The 20,171-nt window shown below is 29.7% G+C and overlaps 1 protein-coding gene across 13 annotated transcripts in view; it reads left to right on the forward strand.

The window, feature by feature from the left end:
• gro (groucho) overlaps positions 1-20,171 on the forward strand; it is a 233,087-nt gene that overhangs the window by 189,501 nt on the left and 23,415 nt on the right. For 7 of the 13 annotated variants that reach the window (XM_014420127.3, XM_014420128.3, XM_014420131.3 and 4 more), the window contains 4 exons: positions 2,375-2,449; positions 2,557-2,589; positions 6,737-6,904; positions 11,173-11,262. In XM_014420127.3, coding sequence (XP_014275613.1) covers positions 2,375-2,449; positions 2,557-2,589; positions 6,737-6,904; positions 11,173-11,262 — 366 coding nt within the window. The remainder of the gene's footprint in view (positions 1-2,374; positions 2,450-2,556; positions 2,590-6,736; positions 6,905-11,172; positions 11,263-20,171) is intronic. The other 6 variants (XM_014420132.3, XM_067053285.1, XM_014420124.3 and 3 more) reach the window with 5 other exon arrangements.

Below are 20,171 nucleotides of genomic sequence, written 5' to 3' on the forward strand. Positions count from 1 at the left end.
TATATATATATATCAGAAACTTGGTTCGAATTTTTTGACGACTTTTAAACTTTTTTTTACTATACTATTATTTCATATTTATGTATGTGAAAGTGAAAATAAATACATAAACATGATGTTAGTACAAAGAAGTCTACTAGAAATGACAGTACAGTGACCTTAGATGCTCACCCCTATCCCAAGTACAGAGCTATATTAATCTCCATTAAGAGCATGCAGGGGAGTTACTAATCTGTTGAAGACCCCACCGGCAACAGCTGAGGGGACCCTAAGTAATGGGCATGAGCTGCCTGCTTTGTGGCCGGCGACAAAGGCCTCATCTCCCGGCCTTCCAGTCCAACATCAATACCCTTCCTCTCTGTCTTTGTTGTCTTGTCTCTCTCTCTCTCATACCATCTCATCTCCAAAATATATCAGTAGCATATATCACGCCGTCTCTGAAATATATCTGAGGGAAGATGCGTGTGAAAATATAAAGGAAATATCTGACATCTGTAAGTTGTACTCTTAATCTCTGTTTGCTGAGTCAATAGTTACATTTCTAGAGCTCGAAATGAAATGCAGTTATTTCTTCCCAATTTTCGATAACTATATATAGTTAATAGCAAAAATTGATAAGGATAAAAAAATGTTTTTTTTTTCAAAAAGTTACAATCAATTAATTTACCACCACTCTTATGGACGATGCGTCGAGAAAAAAAAAATGTTGCTTGTTGAAAAACTGTTTCTCGAGAACTAATAAATGTAAAGTGCTTTATTAGAGCTTATATTTTAGAAAATTTAGTCTACTTTAAATAATGCACTAAGTATTAAAGTCGTCTAGGTAATTTTAAGGATAAGGAACTAATAATAAAAAAATAAGCGAAAATTTTAGGTGTTTATTGAATTAAACTTCAGTGGGCATGCTTAAATAATACTTAAATATTAACTTTTTAATGACATTTACTGTATCCCTTGTAAAATTAAACCATAATATAAGAGAAAATAATCCACGTTTTTCCTTCACTTGAATAAATTTAAAAATGAAATTTCTGTAACTTCTGGAACAGCCACTATTTTTTATTATTCCTTACCATGGTTAGGAAAGAAAATAATATAACAAAGATGCAACAATAAGGTATATATAACTAAAATTAAATTAATTATTTTCTAGAGAGTAGGTAACACACACTTCATTAAAACACAAACTTCATTTCATATATTGCCTCTACTATCTTTATTTTTCAACCCTTAGGCCATTCTCAAGATGATAAAATTGATCTGGGTACATTTCTATTTTTTTTTTTTTTTTTATTACTGGCTATTATGCCATAGTTGGTTAATAAAAAAATCATACTTTTATTTTATTCACTTTAACTACTAAACATGTTAGTATATTGGTTATCACCCTTTCATTAACAAGCTATTATGTTTAATTGTTATAGTTATTAAAACAAATGTTTTTTTTTTTGTTCTGACTTTGGCATAAAAGCTTGTAATAGAAAAAATAATTGAAGATGGCGTTCAACTTTGGAGAGAAAAATCAAAATTGTTAAGGGAGTGGATTAAATGAAGGTTTTTTTGAGGAGAAATTTTTTTATTTAGAAATAAATAAATAAGAATTAGAGTGCTACCAATGGGTAGTTTCTCCAAAAGTCTGTATCATACTATTGTACAGTTCTTAACATCAATAAATAAACAGAGAAAAATTATGTTGAATAATATACAACAGATGAATGGATCAGCAAGGGCGTTTCATCAACATTTTGGTGGAAGGTTAAAAACCTTAAATTCTCAACAATTTACTTCATTATTTCCCAACTATATTAAAATATTCTTATTTTTCCACTTTTATCTTTTATTCCTTTTTATTTCTCCATTTTTTAAAATTTTATATTTTCAGTTACATTTCGTTTTGTTTCTAATACAATTTGTTGCGATATGCGAACTCTTAAATGTATCAACAATTTTGTCAGGATTTCCTTACTAAATTAAATTCATTCGAATTGGAACTTTTTACTTACCCATTGCGAATGTTGACTCTTGAAACAATTATTTTATTTTAATGTTTCTAATTCTTAACGTTAGAGTATTGATATAGGTTTTAAATTTTTAAGTAAAAGTTTTATTTTTAAGTTCTCAAATTTACTAACATTTTAAATTTTCATATTGTTAGTGGGGGAATCCTCTTCTGTGTTTCCTGGTACTGTACCTTTCTTGTATTGAAATTGTATGAATTTCAAATAAATAAAGATAAAGAAGCTATTTGCGGATCATTTTTTTTATTTACAATTTATTAAAATCACATTGAAAGAATTATATTGTATCATTACATTAACCTTACTAATTATTTTTGATTAATTTATGTATTTAAAACAAATTAATTTTGTTTCAGCACCAACAACAGGTGGCAACAGCGGTTGAGCGTGCCAAGCAAGTTACAATGACCGAACTCAACGCCATCATTGGGGTAAGATTTCTGTCCTATATGTTGACTGTCTTTGTATATGTTCTCTGTATGTGTATGTTTATATGCAACTAATCTACCCTTAACACTATATGTTTGTATGTTTATAGCAGCAGCAGCAACAAGGTCTTCAGCAGTTACTGGTGAGTTATCGTTGAGTAAATAACATTTTTTGTTGTAATGTGATGTTTATGTTATTAATATAAGTATTATTACTCTTTATCAATGCTATGAAAAGTGGGTGCCGTTTAATAAGTAATTTTATATATTAAAAACTGGTCTTGTTTTTTTTATGCTGCTTCTCAAGTTAATTTTGGTACAATTGCTTTTGTAACAGTAAATTCAATAAATTTCCCTTTATAGATGACACTTTTTTACAATTTTAATTATTATTATTTTTTTGTTTAAATTAATTAATTTTATCCAATTTTATTCTCAAAACTATTTTTATTTCTTTATAAGCCTGACGTTTTGGCGAATACGGCCGTCCTCAGGGACAATCGTAATACAATTTTAGAACCATATCATTTAAAAAAAAAAAAAAAAAAACTTTATGTAGGCTATTCTGCCCAGGTCTTTAATTTCAGTCTACAATTACACTATTTTGTCAATTCATCACATTAAATTAAAAATTAAAACTTTTGGAGTAAAAAGTTTATGTAAGTATTTTTTTTTTTAAATGATGTGGTTCTAAAATTGTATTAAGATTGCCCTTGCGGATAGCCGGAACGTCGGACTTGCTTTTCAGTGATCTCACCTTCAATAAGTCTAACTTGTTAAAATCAATCATAAAAAAATGTTAATATCTATTTATGAATCTATAAAAAAATTATTTAAACCTCAAAATAACGAAAATACCAAACGCTTTATTACCAAAGTTGAAGTTCGATAGAAAAGAAAGTCAATACATCAACTTAGAGAAGTTATTGAAAATTATAATAGGAGCATCTAATGCAAATAAGTTGTTTTTTATTGATGTTGATTTTTAAGATCTATTTATCTGGGTGAAAATCAATTTTTTTAATAAACTAAATAAGTTTTTGTTGTAGAATTTTAATTTAAAAAAAAAAAAAAAATCTTTTTCAGTAGTGGATATTTAAAATTCTGATGGAAAACATTTCATTTTTTTTTTTAAATGATATATGTATGATTCTTCGATACGGATTGATTTGTTATTGAAATTTTATTTATTAGGAATTACTTTTAGAAGTACATTCGTACTGAGAAAGCTCTTTTCCGAATGTGACAATAAAACATACCCATATTAGATAATTATAAACATTTATTTTCTAGTTTAGTAAAGTTGATAATTAAATATATATTTTGAGTTAATAAGCGTATGGCGATGTATCATTATATATTTGAGGATCTTGAGCATCATTCAAAAATGAATCAACTATATTTTGGTCAGGTTTCCAGATTTTATTGTTCTCATACTCATGCCAATAGTTCGGGTAACCAATGTATTGTACATAACTAATAACTATCTACTAGAACTAACTCCCCCAAGTTTTGGAATGATACACTATGTTTGAAATACGAAAGAAGACATTAAATTGCTGCCTTTTTATTATATTACCTAGAGCTATATTTTTTAATATCTTTATGGTTAATCAGTAATAAAACAACTATATTTTGGCGAAGTTTCGAAATTTTGGCAACTGGAGTATTCAACATAACTGACAATTGTCCACAACTGCAACTAACCCTCACATCTTTTGGAATAATAATTAAAAACAGATAAACTGACGAATGATTCAATTCATTTCCAATAGCCCGTATAACCTTCAACTAAAGACATCTCGTGGGGACCATTAATGTATGACTCAATTAATCATGGACTATCTGCATCGTCACTACCTGAAGACTGCCCCTACCAACACCTGTGCCAGGTGTAAGATTGCCATTTGTTCCGCTGTATAATGTTCTGAACACCAAACGATATCCAAAGCTGATCTGTGCAGTAATTCTTTCAGTTGTAAAATAGCTGGTTCAAAATTATCAGTAAGTATTTACAGCTATGTACAATCTGATCGTTAAAAAAGGCTTTTTGCATAAAAATAAGTTTTATTTAAATTTCAGTATAAAATCTAAAGTTTAAAATTATTCTTTACTATACATGCCATAATTAAATATATTTTTTCAATTTCTTGGGACAGGTAATTATTTATTAATTAATTAACTGTTGATGACATAAAAATTGTTGAGACTATACAAGGATACAATTTTTGATTTATTTAATAAATAAATTAATTTAATTTATTGAATATAAAAAAGGCTAAACATCTCTTTTGGAATTTAGATAATTTAAAAAAAAAATATTTATTGACATTTACAATTGTATTAAAAATATATACTACAAGTAAGTTTTACATTAGTTATACATTGGCACGATACAGACATATGGAGAATCTACCCATTGATATTATTCAAATTAGATTTCTAGAGAAGTCTTCTTTTCAGTCACTTAGGAGATAAAGAAGGAGAAACCAGGTTATAAACAAGTGGGTTTGGTTGTTTGGGAAGTTTATCATGAAAGGATTTGATATCTGGTTCTTGCCAAATCAGTAAAGAGGCCTCTACATGTTGGCCAAGCCATGACGAACTCAGACATGTGCGAGCATGTGGATGGGTGGCTTGTACGAGTTGGTCTAAGCTCGTTGGCGATCCGTCAAGAGTAGGTTTTTTGGACACAGATCAAAGGGGTTTGTGAGAGCGCTCGTGTAGCATCTCCACCATTGTTCTTTGTCTAGTTGCAACTGAGAGCTGTTAGGTGGTTAAAGGTGTTTGTTGGTACTTTTTATAATAAGTTTTATATTTAATCTTATTTATTTATATTTAATTTCCTTTCATTTACTTTTTTTTGTAATAAAAATAATATAATCCCAGTTCAATGGCTGAAACCATTTGTACGTCCGCCATGCTTGTTTCTCTTAATAACACTGGCATGTGGATGGTCTGCTCTTTGTTTACCGAGCATTTGTACAAGCCTCCGATTCGTGGCGAGCGGCCATCGTGTGGATCCGCCTTAACATATGGAACATTGATGTCCTGATAGATGACTTGATTTGTGTCAAAATAAGGAGAATTAAGGATTTTAGATTGCAAGGAAGGAATTCGATTAGTCTGATATTTAAACATGAACCTACTATTTGGAAGCATTCAAAATATCTTCTTTAATCCGAAAACTAGCTCAAAATATCAATAATTATTATTTTGTGTTTTTATATATATAATTTTTTTTTATAAAATTCATGAATATAAACTAACCAAATTGATTTCTATGTAAAGACGATTACGTTTTTATCCGCGAAGGAAAGACAGTGTGAAATCAAATCCTGGGATTATTCCCCTGAATGTAGCTCTTTCGATCCCCTTCCTCTGCAGACAGGGATAAGAAATATTAAACAGTATGGGATTCATTTAAAGAAAGGCGCCGGGATGGGTTGTTTTATACGAGGCATTAAAGTTCACGGGAAGCGATAAACTTTTACAGCCCGAACGAAGAACCCTGCTATTTGCGAGCCTTGAACCTCTCCCCGTTTGTTGTCTTTGTTTCACCCGACGATTCATCAAACGGCGTCCTCGATCGAGCATCTCCTCTTTATAGAGATTTTTTTTTCGTATAATGCTTCTTTTCATTTTCATCCGTTTGGTTTATTCAATCAATTGTATCTATGCTTCTCTATAAGAGATTTACGGCAGTCTGAGCTAAAGGTGAAAGATGAAAGGACTACAACTTAGGTAGAGGGAATGAAAACAGTTCCGAAATCAAGCCTTAAGAGTTGCAATATAAGGTAGATTCTCCCAATAATTTGAGAAATATTCAGTTACAGTTGATAACCTGAAATATTTCTATGGGGAAAAACGTGATTTTCTCGGAAAGTGGCCATACCTTGACATTGGATTGAGATTGGAAGAAAGAAGAGTTTGACGGAGCCATACTACATTTTTACTCTTCTAATATAGTTCATGCATTCCATATCAAATACGTCAGAGTTGGTATGCCATTATTCCGGATAGAATGCTATTGTCCAGAATTTTTAAAAATCTAAAAATAATAACTATTGTATAGCGTTTCAGATGTACCATTTCGTACAATTCGTCAAGTTAGGAACAGAACAGAACTAATCACAGCATACGTAGATATTCCCTTTAAAACCAACCCACTTCCATAGCTTATTGAGTTAAGAGAAATTATAGGATATAATGCATGTTTATGTATGTAGTATGTATTGTGTATTATGTATTATACCCGTACTACATGAGGTACGCCCTCTGTGCCGGCAGCAACAGATCCACGCCCAGCAGGTGCCCCACGGCGGCCTGCCCATGGCCCCACACCCCGCGGGCCTCATCGGGTTCCCCAACCCTCCGCCCCCGCACCCGCTCCTCAAGCCTGCGGACATCCACCCCCAGCCGGACCCCCACAAGCCCCCACTTTCGGACGACAGGCTGGTGAGTAGTCTTTACTGTATTTATTTTGTCAATAAGTTCTTATATGTATTTTTATAGATTTAGTAACTAAATTTAATTAATTAACATTTGTAATGTACTTATGTGTAATCTTATGTGTAAATCTTGTAAAATAGTGATTTATTTAGTATGTATAGAAATTCCTGAAAGTAACATCTATTTTTTTAGAAATTGGTCAATCCATGTCACACTCTTTCGATCATTGCTAAAATTTCATCAAAAATATTGACGAAATCATTTCAATACAATCAAAACCTTGCTGATAGATAGTTTTAAATCTTCCAACTTGGCTATATTTATTTTATGACAACTTTAATATTAACATTTCAGTAATTATTAATATGAATGAAGAGCTTATGAGAGTGGCGGATTTAAAAAAAAATCGTGTGACTCATCAATTCCACCTATTCAAGGAACAAATTTTAAACTAAGTACTTTCTCAGAAAATAAAATAAAATTTTAAATTAGGTTTTAAGGAACTTCAACTTATCTTTACCAATAGTGTTGCATATAATATAAAAGTGCATGATATATACTGTAAAATTTTACCTATCCTATATCTCTAGCTAAATTAGTGAAGATTCTAGAGCAATTCTAGAACTTATTCACTATTTTTTTGGCTCTTTTATGAGGACTCTACAGCTCTTTAATTAAAAAAAATATTAGACATATCAGTAAAAATTCACATTTTTCCATGTCTATACCTATGCAACAGCTGACAGCTATGTAAAATTAGAAGAAAATATGAGATGGTAAGGTTCAAAAGTGTGTCAACATAGAACGATGACCCAGATATACAAATAAAACTGCAGATATTTTACAATGTTATGATTCTTCGTAATTTGTCAAACAGCAAAATAAACACTATGAATAATAAGAATAAATAAACAAAATAAGTTTGAATTAATCGAAATCTAACGTTTAATTTCTAAATAGAAGATGGCCTCCTGACCTTATATTGTAAACTGTTTTAGAGTTCTACTACTGGGTAGTTTCTCTACATCTTGTATCATATCATATGTCATTATGATCAAATTTACTGGTTGTATTTTTTTTATACAGTTGTAAATATCAACAAATAAATAAAAAAAAAAAAAAAATTCTAAATAAATTTTATATTAATTTTTGCTTGACACTGCTACGATATTAAAAAAAAAATAATTTTTTCCATCTTGACGTTAAACAAACAACAAACAATCGTTACGTTTTCCCTTAAACACATAATTGAACTCATTTTTCAGAATAATTTTCGACATTACAAAAATTTTAAATATTTAAATAAATGGTCTTAAGTTAATTTGAAATGTTGAAAATTAGTCTGCAATTTTGTAATAATGTCTGTGTTCAATGGATTTTTTAAACAATATTTTAATAAATAATTTTAGTTTGCTTTATTTAATAAATATTTCATGCCATAAAATTTATTTTATTTCTAATATTTTGTTTGTGCTGTCGGACGTTGGTGATTTTTTTAAAATAAAAAAATACTACTATTTTTTTAACTAATGAGTTAGTTTCGGTTTCAAATTATATTATTGTAATAGATTATGGTTCGTAACTATAATTCGTTTGTACTTTTGTGTTGAAAATAATCTCGTTTTATTATTTCCGATTTGCAAGTCAATGCACTGAGAATAATGACGATGCAAAACCATTAAATATTTAATTGAGGAAGGTTAAGAATGGTGATAAATAAATTATTCAGTTTATGTACAATTATTTTTTTAATTGTTCTTGGGAAGTTAAAAATCAGAATTTAATTAAAAATATTTTATTACCTTTTAGGAAATAGTCGAGTACCGTTAAAACTGAGTAATTAAACGGTATCAATGTTTTTAATAAATAATATCAGCTTTTTCAAGTAATATAAGTTTTTATGACGACTTTATGGCTTGGCTTGGCAGCACAATTATTAGATTTAATTGTTACTGCAAGAATTTTAGACTTTTTTTATATGTTTTATGGCTAGAGTTGTAGATAGTTATTATTTCGATTGAGTGTCTATTAAAAATAATTATACATGGTTTTCAATAGGTGCGGTCAGAAACCCTTTTTCGAACAATTTATTTCATTGATTTTTTTTTTTCCAATAATTACAACGGTATATTTTAGTTTCTATATATATATATTTCCTTCAAGTTGATATAAATATATTTATATTTAATTACCAAACGCTATTAAAAAAAAATTGTGGAATTTCATTCTTCCTGCTTGCTTTTCATTCATATCTTTTTCCTGGTACTAGGTGCATATATAATTGAAATGTATTTAGTGCATATAGAAAAAGTTTGTGTCATTCGTAATGATTGTAACTTTTTTCATGTTTAATTCTAGTAAGATGGTATCTGACTTATACTAAATATAATACTGTAATAATATAAAATATTATTTCTTAATGTTACATAATGATTGAGATACTAGTGGATTTCGGGATCGTATAAATATTAATTGAATTCTCTATCATGATATTACTATGGTTCGAATCCGGCCTGGAGCGTTGACTTTATTCATTGAATGGCGGTCCTACAAAATGAAAACCTTTGACCCCCAACCATGGCACTATAGGACTCCAACGGGAGTCTTGGGAGAAAAAAAAATGTGGTTATATACAGTTTATATTATATACTGCTTCTCCTAATTATGTTAAAAAAAAAAATTAAATTTATAGTTACTATTTTTACAAGCTGATTAAAATAGTTATTTTGTGATGTTATAGTACAATAGCCGGGAAGAAAATAAGGCAGTTATCTAACCCCAATTTTAAATTACTTTAATGAAAACTAGGTATAATTACTAGTCAAAATTGATGAGTCTGCCAACTATAGGTAGGGGAAATAAAAAATAGCGGCTGTTTCAACACCTTAAAAAACACTAATTTTTCATTCGGAGCTCTATATCTTAAAACTACTATCAACACTAGAAAACCAAAGAGAACATTATTTAAAGAAGAGTAAATCTGCTGAAATATTAGCCCTAAAAGATCTATTTACGTCCTATAGTTCTCGAGATATAGCTTTTTAAAAAGCAAAATTTCGTAAAAATCTACTGAAAAAATAGTAGTTAGTTTATTTATTTTGTGAATTCTATATTTCAGGAACTATGTCACATACAGATGTCTATTAGCACTCAAATTTAAGATACTTTAATGGACTATAAAAAAGTTTATGACCTTTACCTTCGTAGGATTAGTAGTTATCATGATATTTGCTAAAATAAATTGGTTTTAGTTTTTAAGACAATAATTTTGATTTATAAAAAACTTCATTTCAGAAACCATTGATGTACAGATGTTTGCCAGCGCTCAAATTTAAGCTAGTTAAATTTACTACAAAATAGTTTATTATGTTTATCTTTGTAGGAGAGTAGTTTTTATGATATTTGACAAAATGTTGATTTCTAGTTGTTCGTATAAAATATTGGATTTTTGAAAAAATATATCTCTAGATCCATAAGACGCACATATGTCTGTCAACACTCAAAATTAAGGAAATTTAACTTACTATAAAGTACTTTATGAGACTTATCTTCGTTGAGGTAGTAGTTTTTATGATATTCACATACGAATATAAATTTGGCAAACGAAAATTTGTCCGAACAACTATAAATCAATTTATTTTAGTAAATATCATGAAAACTACTATTCCTACAAAGGTATAGGTCATACACTTCTTTATAGCTCATTAAACTAGCTTTAATTTGAGTGCTAATAGACATTTGTATGTCAAATGGTTTTTGCGATAAACATTTTTCAAAATAAATTTACTATCTACTGATCTTTCAGTACGTCCCATACAACATTTTTATGAAATGTTGCTTTTTTAAAAAGCTATATCTCGAAAAATATTTAACGTAAATAACTCTATTAGGGCCCATTTTTTAGCAAATTTACTCTTCTTTAAATGACGTTCTCTTAGGTTTTGTAGTGTTGTTGGTAGTTTTTAAGATATAGAGCTCCGAATGAAAATTTTTTTTTATCGCTTTGAAATAGCCGCCATTTTTTATTCCCCCTACCCATACTTGGCAGACTTATCAATTTTGACTAGTAATTATACCTAGTTTTCATTAAAGTAATTAAAAATTGGGGTGAGATAACTGCCTTTTTTCTCCTCTTGGGCTCTTTTACTATTAGCTGTATTTCTATAGGTAATTATAGTAGTATTATAAAAGGACCAAGTGATCTGGATCAACTATCACTTCCTTTGATGTAATTTCAATGTAAATTTGATAAGTATATTTTTATCTGCTGGTAGAGGAGCCCCATCTCCCCGAGCGAGAAGTACCGCCCTCGCTCGCCGGAACCGGACCCCAAGAGAAGAAAACACGATAAGCTTCAGCCACACGTGAGTTCAATTCATGTATTATATATGTTTTAATGTATCTTGCATTTACATGTTTGCATGCTGTAAATAAGAATTCATCGATATGTAAATATAATTGTGTATGTTTTGTTAAACTTTGTGGTACTTGAAAAGACTTCTAGCTTTATTTCAAAAACGAAGTTTGTTTTTCATATGCAGTAATCTATAATCCACGCTATCATTTATTTATTTATTATTTATTCTATTATAATACATATATTATCATTGCCTTATAATATCATTTTACTTGTACTTATAAGATGATAAACTCTGATATCACTGCTAAAAACTTACAAAGATATTATCAGGGTGTCTATCAGACCTAAGAAAAGTTTACTTAAAGCACCCAAATTCAGATAATTTCACAGTTTAAAAGACGTGAGCGCGTAATAGATTTATTTAATTAGGATCATAATTTCTCAAGATATGGGGGGTATGCGTGTGAGGTGATAGATGTATTAGGTACTACGTGTTCATTGATTTTTAATTATTAGCAATTAATTGAGGTTTCCTGTGGTTCATTAAGACAAAACTGAAGATATGCGTAAAAAAACAAGCTTGATGTAATCTCAACCCAAAAATTTTTGGATAGAATACTTAAGCAAATCTCAGTAATTGTACTGTTTCTGGTTATTTGTAAAAGCACTGACAATTTTATTTCGGATAAACAGGGTTTTACTGGATTATATACCAATATATAAATTAACCCCTTCACCTTAGAAGTTGATTCCTTGAAACTTTTTGCATACTATGGAAAATATTTTATCATATAAAATAAATAAAATATTTATATGTTATTAAAGCATAGAAATATGGGCTGGCGTAATATTGATAATTTTTATTATTTTTTTAAAGCATGAAAAATTGTTTATAATCTTTTTTTAAAATCTTATTATTCCGGTATAATATCTTAGGGTTCTATAGGATTATACTTGGACCTCCATCTTGGAAATGATTCCTTGAAAATTTTTACGTACTACAGAAAATATTGGGGCAAGCATTATATTATATATTTCTTTTTTTAAAAGCAAGAAAATTATGTTGGATTTAGAAAAACCTTTTACGACCACATAAAGATCGGTTTTAAACCACATTATTCCGGTTAAATGGGATCCTCTATCTTGGAATTTAATAGCATAAAAATAAAGATAGATTTAAAAAAATCTTCTAAACGACAACATCAACAACCAGATTTAGAAAAATCTAAACCACAACAATAACAACCTTATTAAACCACATTATTCCGGTTAAATGGGATCCTATATTTTGGAAGATTTGCAAGTTTTAAAAGTTTTGCAAACTATAAGATTTTAAATGATAAGATTCCAGTCATTTAATATTATAGTTCCTTATAATAGGACTGGCGGAATTCTTATATTTTTTATTAATATCATACAAATGAAGTTAGATCTAGAAAAATATTCTAAACCACAACAATAACAATCTTTTTTTTTAAACAACAACCTTATTAAACCAGATTATTCCGGATAAACGTGATTCTATTGGGTTATACTCAGATCCATGGAAGATAATTCTTTGAAACGTTTTCCATTCTATTAAAAAGTAGATCCTTAGAAATAGGGGCTAGTATATTTAATATTTTTTTTATACACTAAACATTAAGTTAGATTTAGTAAAACTTTTATAAGTAAGTAGTAGTAAAACTAAATTGTCCTTTATATAATAATTAATTAGTTAATTAGTGAATATACCTGTTCCGCGAGGTAAATACATCTTCTCTACGTTGCTGTCTTCGTTGTTATATTATGAAGTTCCTCGTGCCTAGTTATTTCTTCCTAGCACACCTTGGCATTGTGTAACCTGGAGAGAGAAATATGTTGGGGTCTGCCTCGCGTGAAGACATTCGTCTTGGGATTTAGGCTATCATAAATATTAGTTATTTCAGTTATGGCGGTGGTTGTAAATCACCTTTTTGTTGAAAGGAGAGGGGTTGAATGGGACCGTGATTGTTGTTCGACTCAACAACCAATTATATTGTCTTGTTATTTTATCTTTAATAACTTTTCCTCGAGGAAATATCCGTACGAAATTCTCGGTTCCGTAACTCAATCCAATTAAGTTGATATAATTGCCAACGGTATTCCTTTTTTTTCTCTTTTAGTTCCTTCTTTTTAAGTCTTTATTCTTTTCTCTTATTCATTGATTTTTGTTTGCTGTAGAATTTATTTGCGCTAGTTCGAACCAGGTGGATCACCGAGTACGCTTGGGAAATTACCATCTGTGCAATTTCTGAACAAATATTCCTCTATTGATTTAGAAATGGCTTACAATTATATTTACTGCTTGAAATTGATTATTTTTTTTTTTTTTATAACAAGGATTAATAAATGAAAAAGGGTTTGTAGGGAAGAAAACAAACGGACTTCAACTTTATATATTAGCGTAACCATGACTACTTCTCAGCTGTGGAAGCTAAAACAATGTTTAACTGATAAAAATAATCAAAATACTTAACCTTTTTTTGTCTTAAAAAATAATTAAACTTTTTTAATCACTTTAAATCTGTTCTATAGTGAGGGATATAGAACATATAAAGAGATATAGAGAATTGAAAATTGGTTTAAATATGTTTAAGTGTTAGATAAGTGGCTTTTAAGTGTCTCAATGTCTTTCCCCCTCCCCCCATGTCTCCCACACACTCACTCTCTCTCTTTTTTAGGAAGGGGGATAGAGAGGAAAGAAGAATTTATAGTTCGGCTAGTCACTTTTTTTTTTATAGTAATAATAAAAAAAAAATAATGTAGCACTTAAATAAATATATGTTTTGTAATGTAATTACCATGTAAGAGCTATGTGGTGATTGCGTATATGTGTTTACATATATGTACACAGAGGCCATCAAGACATCACTTAGCGTCAACACTATATGTCACCGTGACAATGGACAATGATCCCATATAGTTGTGACGTAATGACCGTATCAGAGCATTGTCCTATCAAATTACACAAATTATCTAGCTCATATAGTAAGTTATTGTAAAGGAAATTATCCTGTATTACATTACATTGGCCAATCTTACAAGCATAAGTCATTATTTTTTTTAATAGTATATAAATATTCGATTATATTAAACAAAAGAAAAAAAATAAAAGGAATAGTTTATGAAATGTAAATTTGTTTGCTTCATTTCTGTTTTTTTTTTTAATATATTAAAAATATATATATTTTAAATAATATTCAATACCAACGCGTTCGATAATTGAAATATTAAAAAAAAATGTAAAATTATTTTTACGGTAAAGAGAAACATTTTACCATTTTAACAATTTATTAGTAACAGTTTAACACCGCTGGGAAAACGAAAATAATGTCGATTTTTTTATTTTTTTAAATATAAAATCTTAAATTAACCGTTCACAAAAAATCCCTTTTACATTTAAATTTCATCATTTAACCTATGAAGTTTTTAAAAATTATTTTAAATTGGCCTAATAAGTTTAACTCTTTATATTAATATATGTGTGTATATCACCTCCATATTGTTTTATTTTTTATTTATATATAAGAGTTAAATTAACATCAAAATTTTTTTTTTAATTTTATAAATTCCGAATTAACCGGATCACCTTATTATCTACAAGTGGGAGGGTGCTTGTTCAATTTTTATTTCATGAGAAATAGAAAACAATTTCTTTGAGTTGGTAAACACCTTGCTAATTATGATACTACACATATGCAAACAATGAACCTTCGTTCGTCTATCAAAGTGATCTTGTAATTTATAGATTATAATTTACAACTTCATTATAGTAGACACCGTTTATCCGTATAATGTGGTTAACGCCATTTCGGACTATTAATTGAGGAAATTATTAAGGCATTAATCTTAAAATTTTGATGTTCTTCCAAAAAATTCATCCTATTCTTCGGACACAACTCTACTAGACGAACACTTACAAATTTAACACTCTCATCCAACTTCTTTTTTTTTCTTATTATTTCTTATCCACTCACCAGCGTATAGAAAAATTGGGCGGTTTGACAACCTACAACATTCAAGAAATTATAGAAGAAAAAAATACCCCATCGCGATGGGAAGTATCAAAAGATGATCTCACGTACTAGGGAAGGAAAAGGTAATCTTCAAAATAGCTCTGAGAAACTAAGTCCAATTTTAAAAATGAACCAGGACCAATTTGGTTAATTATACTAAGATGGCTTCATTTCGCAGATAATGCAAACACTCCTTTTAATTGGGCCAAGTGAGTTTATTATTCAAGTCTGTTACGACCATATTAGAGGAGCGTCGCATTTCTGGCTTATATAAAGTGTGCTAATTAACTAAATTGACTTTGCTGGATTTACTTGACAAAATTAAGTTAGATCAAAGCACCTCGATTTCAAAGTACTTCCTAACTTTGGAATGAGATTACAATGCATATATAAATTTAAATATTCCATAAGAATTTTAACATTTTGTTCTGCTCAAACCAAAGATATATTGGAGAGATTAGAAGAAATTCAAATTAATTTAAACTTTCTTTTTAATAATATCTTTGAATAATAAGAATAATGTAGTGAAATATCTCGGTTACTTGGTAGAATATTCTTGACCTAGCGACCACCCTAAAGAGGCTCTAGGAGCAAAGAGAGGGCGTACATTAGGGCTGAAAGGACAGAGCTACAAAGAAGCAGGGGCCAAAGCTGTAATATTCAGATGCAGGTGGCAGTGGCTATCGAGCCGGCACCCCCTCCCTTCCATTTTTCATTACTCCCCGACCCCTCCCCCTCCTCCCTCCTGCGGTCGTAAATAAAGGCTTTGTCCCCCCCCCCTCCCTCCTCCAACTCCTCCCTCACCTGTAAAGGCACCGTAAACTTCAGTCTCCTCTTAGAATTTCAAATTCGATGTGTCACATTTAACCTGGATCTTGAAAAGAAACTTTTTTTTTTTAATGTGTCCGATTGATCAGAAATTTTAATTTATTTATGGAAATTTACAATTGCTTTGTAAAATACAATTAATAAATTTGATGACTAATGTATTAGAACATGTGATAAATAACAAATAACTATTTGAAGTTCATACACTCAATCACTACTTTAAGTAAGAAGATTCTATCTTCTTTTCAAACGCCCCGGAGCGTTATCAGGAATATTTTAGGATGTAAGAACAACAATAATTTAAAAACAAATTAAAATAAAATAAATAGATTGAAATAATAATTCTTAATAAAAGATAAAAGTAAAGTTAATAACAAAAACAATAGCACTTATGGCTTTAACAAAATAAATAATTGACTTCCAATGGAGAAAAGAAGAAAATGAATTTTAGGGTTGGGATACAGTAGTCGCATCATTATTAACAATGATATGTTATTTTAATAAATTTTACAATGATGTTTTATATTAAATAGCACTCATCTAACATCAGCTTTATAAATCATACAGATAATAGGACCTAAGATATTACCCTGAGGAACGCCGGCAGATTTAAAAAAGAGGAATGAGTAGGCGATCAGAAATTAAAGTTTAGAAATCTCATAGTAATGCTATTCAAACAATATCATTTTGGTTTGTCACAAAAAATTGAATATTTAATTGCTACATTTTAGCAACGCTTATTTAATTTTAACAAAACTTACAACGAGATATATGATAATAATAAATAGGTGCCCTTCCATCTTTAAAATTACTAAAATAGTATGCTTGTTAAAAATTTTCGCAAAATCCCGTTCTAACCTAATTGGTTTAGAACCTTGAATAAATTACTGGAGTTGTTTTTAAGAAAATCGATTCTATTAAGTAGTGAAGCCTTAAGTATATAACTTTAGTTTCGTAAAAGTTTTCTTTTTTGAGCTAGGAAGTTCACACACACATCAATTTGAGAGTCTTAGTTATTTGAACTTGAAACGCGAATTTCTTTCGAAATTTTGCGCAATCTAAGTACTTACTTTGAAAGTAAGTGAAAATAAAAAAAAAAACAATCTATGGAATGTACTAATGGCTATAGATTTATGTTAAATAGTTAAAACAAAGATATATAATCTGTTTTACTATTAACTATCAAATATTTTTTTCTCGAGTAATTTTTTATATTAAATATAATTTAATTTTTTGTTTTTGTTTTGTTATTTCACTTCTACGCTTTGCTTTTACACACGGTAAGGACGTTAACCTTATCGTTTGGCCTCCATTCGCTCCAATTGCCGGGATTAATCCTCCCCCTCTTGCCGTCACGAAATAATTTCAGCCCGGTGTCGAATTAATGTCCGTACCTCGTGAGATGCTTTGTTAGGTCTCTCGCTATTATATCTTACCCATATCATAAAAGTTCATTGCTGTTGTACTTTTTATTTTATTTTTTCTTTATAAAAACATATATTATTGTTTATTATCTATCATCTTTTGGGTCAATTTTGAGTTGGCGGCCAAAATATAGAGGGAAGCCATTTTTGTCAGGAATGTCTAAGAGTAGATTACCTCTAGTGAATCAAATTAGTTTATGGCATCCCTTTGCTACGAACCAGTATACTCCATTTGGGCGTCGAATTTAGAATAAATAAGGATGTAAAAACATTGTGTTTCCTTATATCTTGAATATTATTGGGCTAGTGAAATGGATTCTATGAAAAATTTCAATTCATTAAATTTCCTGCAAAAGCGAGCATGATTTTTTTCTAAATCATGAAGTTTATTAGATATGGAACGAAGTGTTTTTAAAACACTAAATATTTTTAATATTGTTAAACCCTCCTGTCCTACAGTATCCTTTCTAAGTACTCCACTAATGCCTGTTGAACAGATTCAATACTTAGGACTCCATCTTGACAAGAGACTTACATGGAACCCACATACAAGACTGAAACGACAAGAAACTGCACGTCGATTTCGATTGCACCTTCTTGACAAACGCTCTAAACTTTCCATACACTACGATAATCAGACCAATTTGGACATATGGAATTGAGCTCTGGGGTTCTACCAAACCATCAAATTCCTCCCGCATCTAATCCTTACAATCCAAAATCCTTGATGCTCCTTATTACGTTACAAACTCATCCACAAAGACCTTAACATCCCATTCGTTGCAGATTTGGCCCAAAACAGATTCGCGATGGCCACGGGACCTTCTAATTTAAATTAATGCTTGAAGTACCACCAACGGGTGGTAGTTCCTTCCCAAGATTTTTATGTGTAAATAAAACATTCCACAGATTTACTTATTTTATTTATTATTTGTTTAGTTGTAAATTACATTAAATAAATAAAAAAATTTAATAATAGGATTGATTAGCCTTATTTGTCCCCTCCATATCTTGCTGATATAACACATGATTTTTATCACGCCAACCTCATCTTACACTCGAATATACTTGTATTACTAAACACTTAAACAACAGAAAACATTTCACTGTTTTATTTCTTTGAATGTTATAGTCAAGTGACAAATTTGATTAATATATGTCCACTTAATATCTCAGAAACTAAATGGTTTAAAAAAAGAAATAATTAAATGACGATTTTTGTTAAAAATTTAATCTGCTTTAATTTTTCAGAAAAAAACATTTTTCATTAAACCTAATAATTTTTTTGATTTGTTATTTTTTTATCTAGACTTAAAAGAAATAACCCATAAAGGACTTAATATGATACAATTTTAACCCGAAATAGATATTTTTACTTTAATTACTAACTCATAATTATCCATACTTACTTATCCACACATAATTAATAGTTCGTAACCTGTATTGAATATTCTCTACAATAGGGATTTCCAAAGTAGGTACCAGGGGATGTATCAAACAAGTGCCACTTTCACAAAATATAAAAATAATATTTCAAAATTAAAATAGCAAATTTACACCGCATTCCAGTATTTTACTTTGCACTGTTTTTTCTCATTTATCTTCTTAAAAATAATTGTGGCGACTTTTTTATTTATTTATTTTTTTAGTTGAACAATTTTTTTCGACAGGGGTGCCGTGAAATTTTTAGATCAATAAGAATGCCCTCAAATTTTGGCTTAAAATGGGTGTCGTGACGAAAAAAAGTTGGTAACCGCTGTCCTACGATGCTCGGAAACACAAAATTTTGGATTTATTATTTTAAGTCTATAATAAATTGCAATAAATATATCTTGCTTGAAATCAGTTGGGCTTTACAATCCCTCGGAATAGAGGATTACTATTTGAAGCCTCAGCTTACGCAACTACGGAGACAAGAATGGAAAGACAAACGTTGAAACATTACTCCTTATCGATCTACTCTTAATAATTCCGAGAGAGAACTTGACTTAAAGCGGTTCGAATTTAAAATTAAGATCCCTCCGACTGAGTGTGTATTTATAAGAGCATGTCCCTCGCTGCGGATGTTATATTCACCATTTACCTCAATATAGCCTCAATTCATTATTTATTTTGTATTGCTTCCATTAATTTATCATGACCCCCCCCACTTCTCAAACCCAACTTGGCCTTTGGTCAATACGCACTCACTGTTTCGTAAGACAGTTGAATTATTTTTTTAGATAATAACGTATGACTCAATAGATACTGTCTTTGCACCATGTTTTTTTAGAATCTGTTTATGGAAAATTATAAAGTTATTTTTTATCACTTGTTCAATATACAAAGAGCACATACAATCGGGAATAGATTTCACGGGCGGTTGGTGGCGATTGTTACAGAAACGTAATAAACAATTCAATCGTTTATAATAGACCCGTATACTAATTTTAAATTTTGTTAGAGTTTCTAATACACTACGTATAAATTTATTATTCCTTATACACAATTATGGGAATATATTATCATACAATAAAATACATACTTAAGGGACGATTTTGATCACTCTTTCTTCGCCCACTCCCTTTACAGATTTATAATATTTATTCATTTAACTTTTAATTTATTAATAATTTTTACTCTGT

Source organism: Halyomorpha halys, unplaced genomic scaffold (assembly GCF_000696795.3).
Source record: "Halyomorpha halys isolate HHAL.00 unplaced genomic scaffold, Hhal_1.1 Scaffold261.1, whole genome shotgun sequence".
In the NCBI taxonomy this organism is placed as follows: domain Eukaryota; kingdom Metazoa; phylum Arthropoda; class Insecta; order Hemiptera; family Pentatomidae; genus Halyomorpha; species Halyomorpha halys.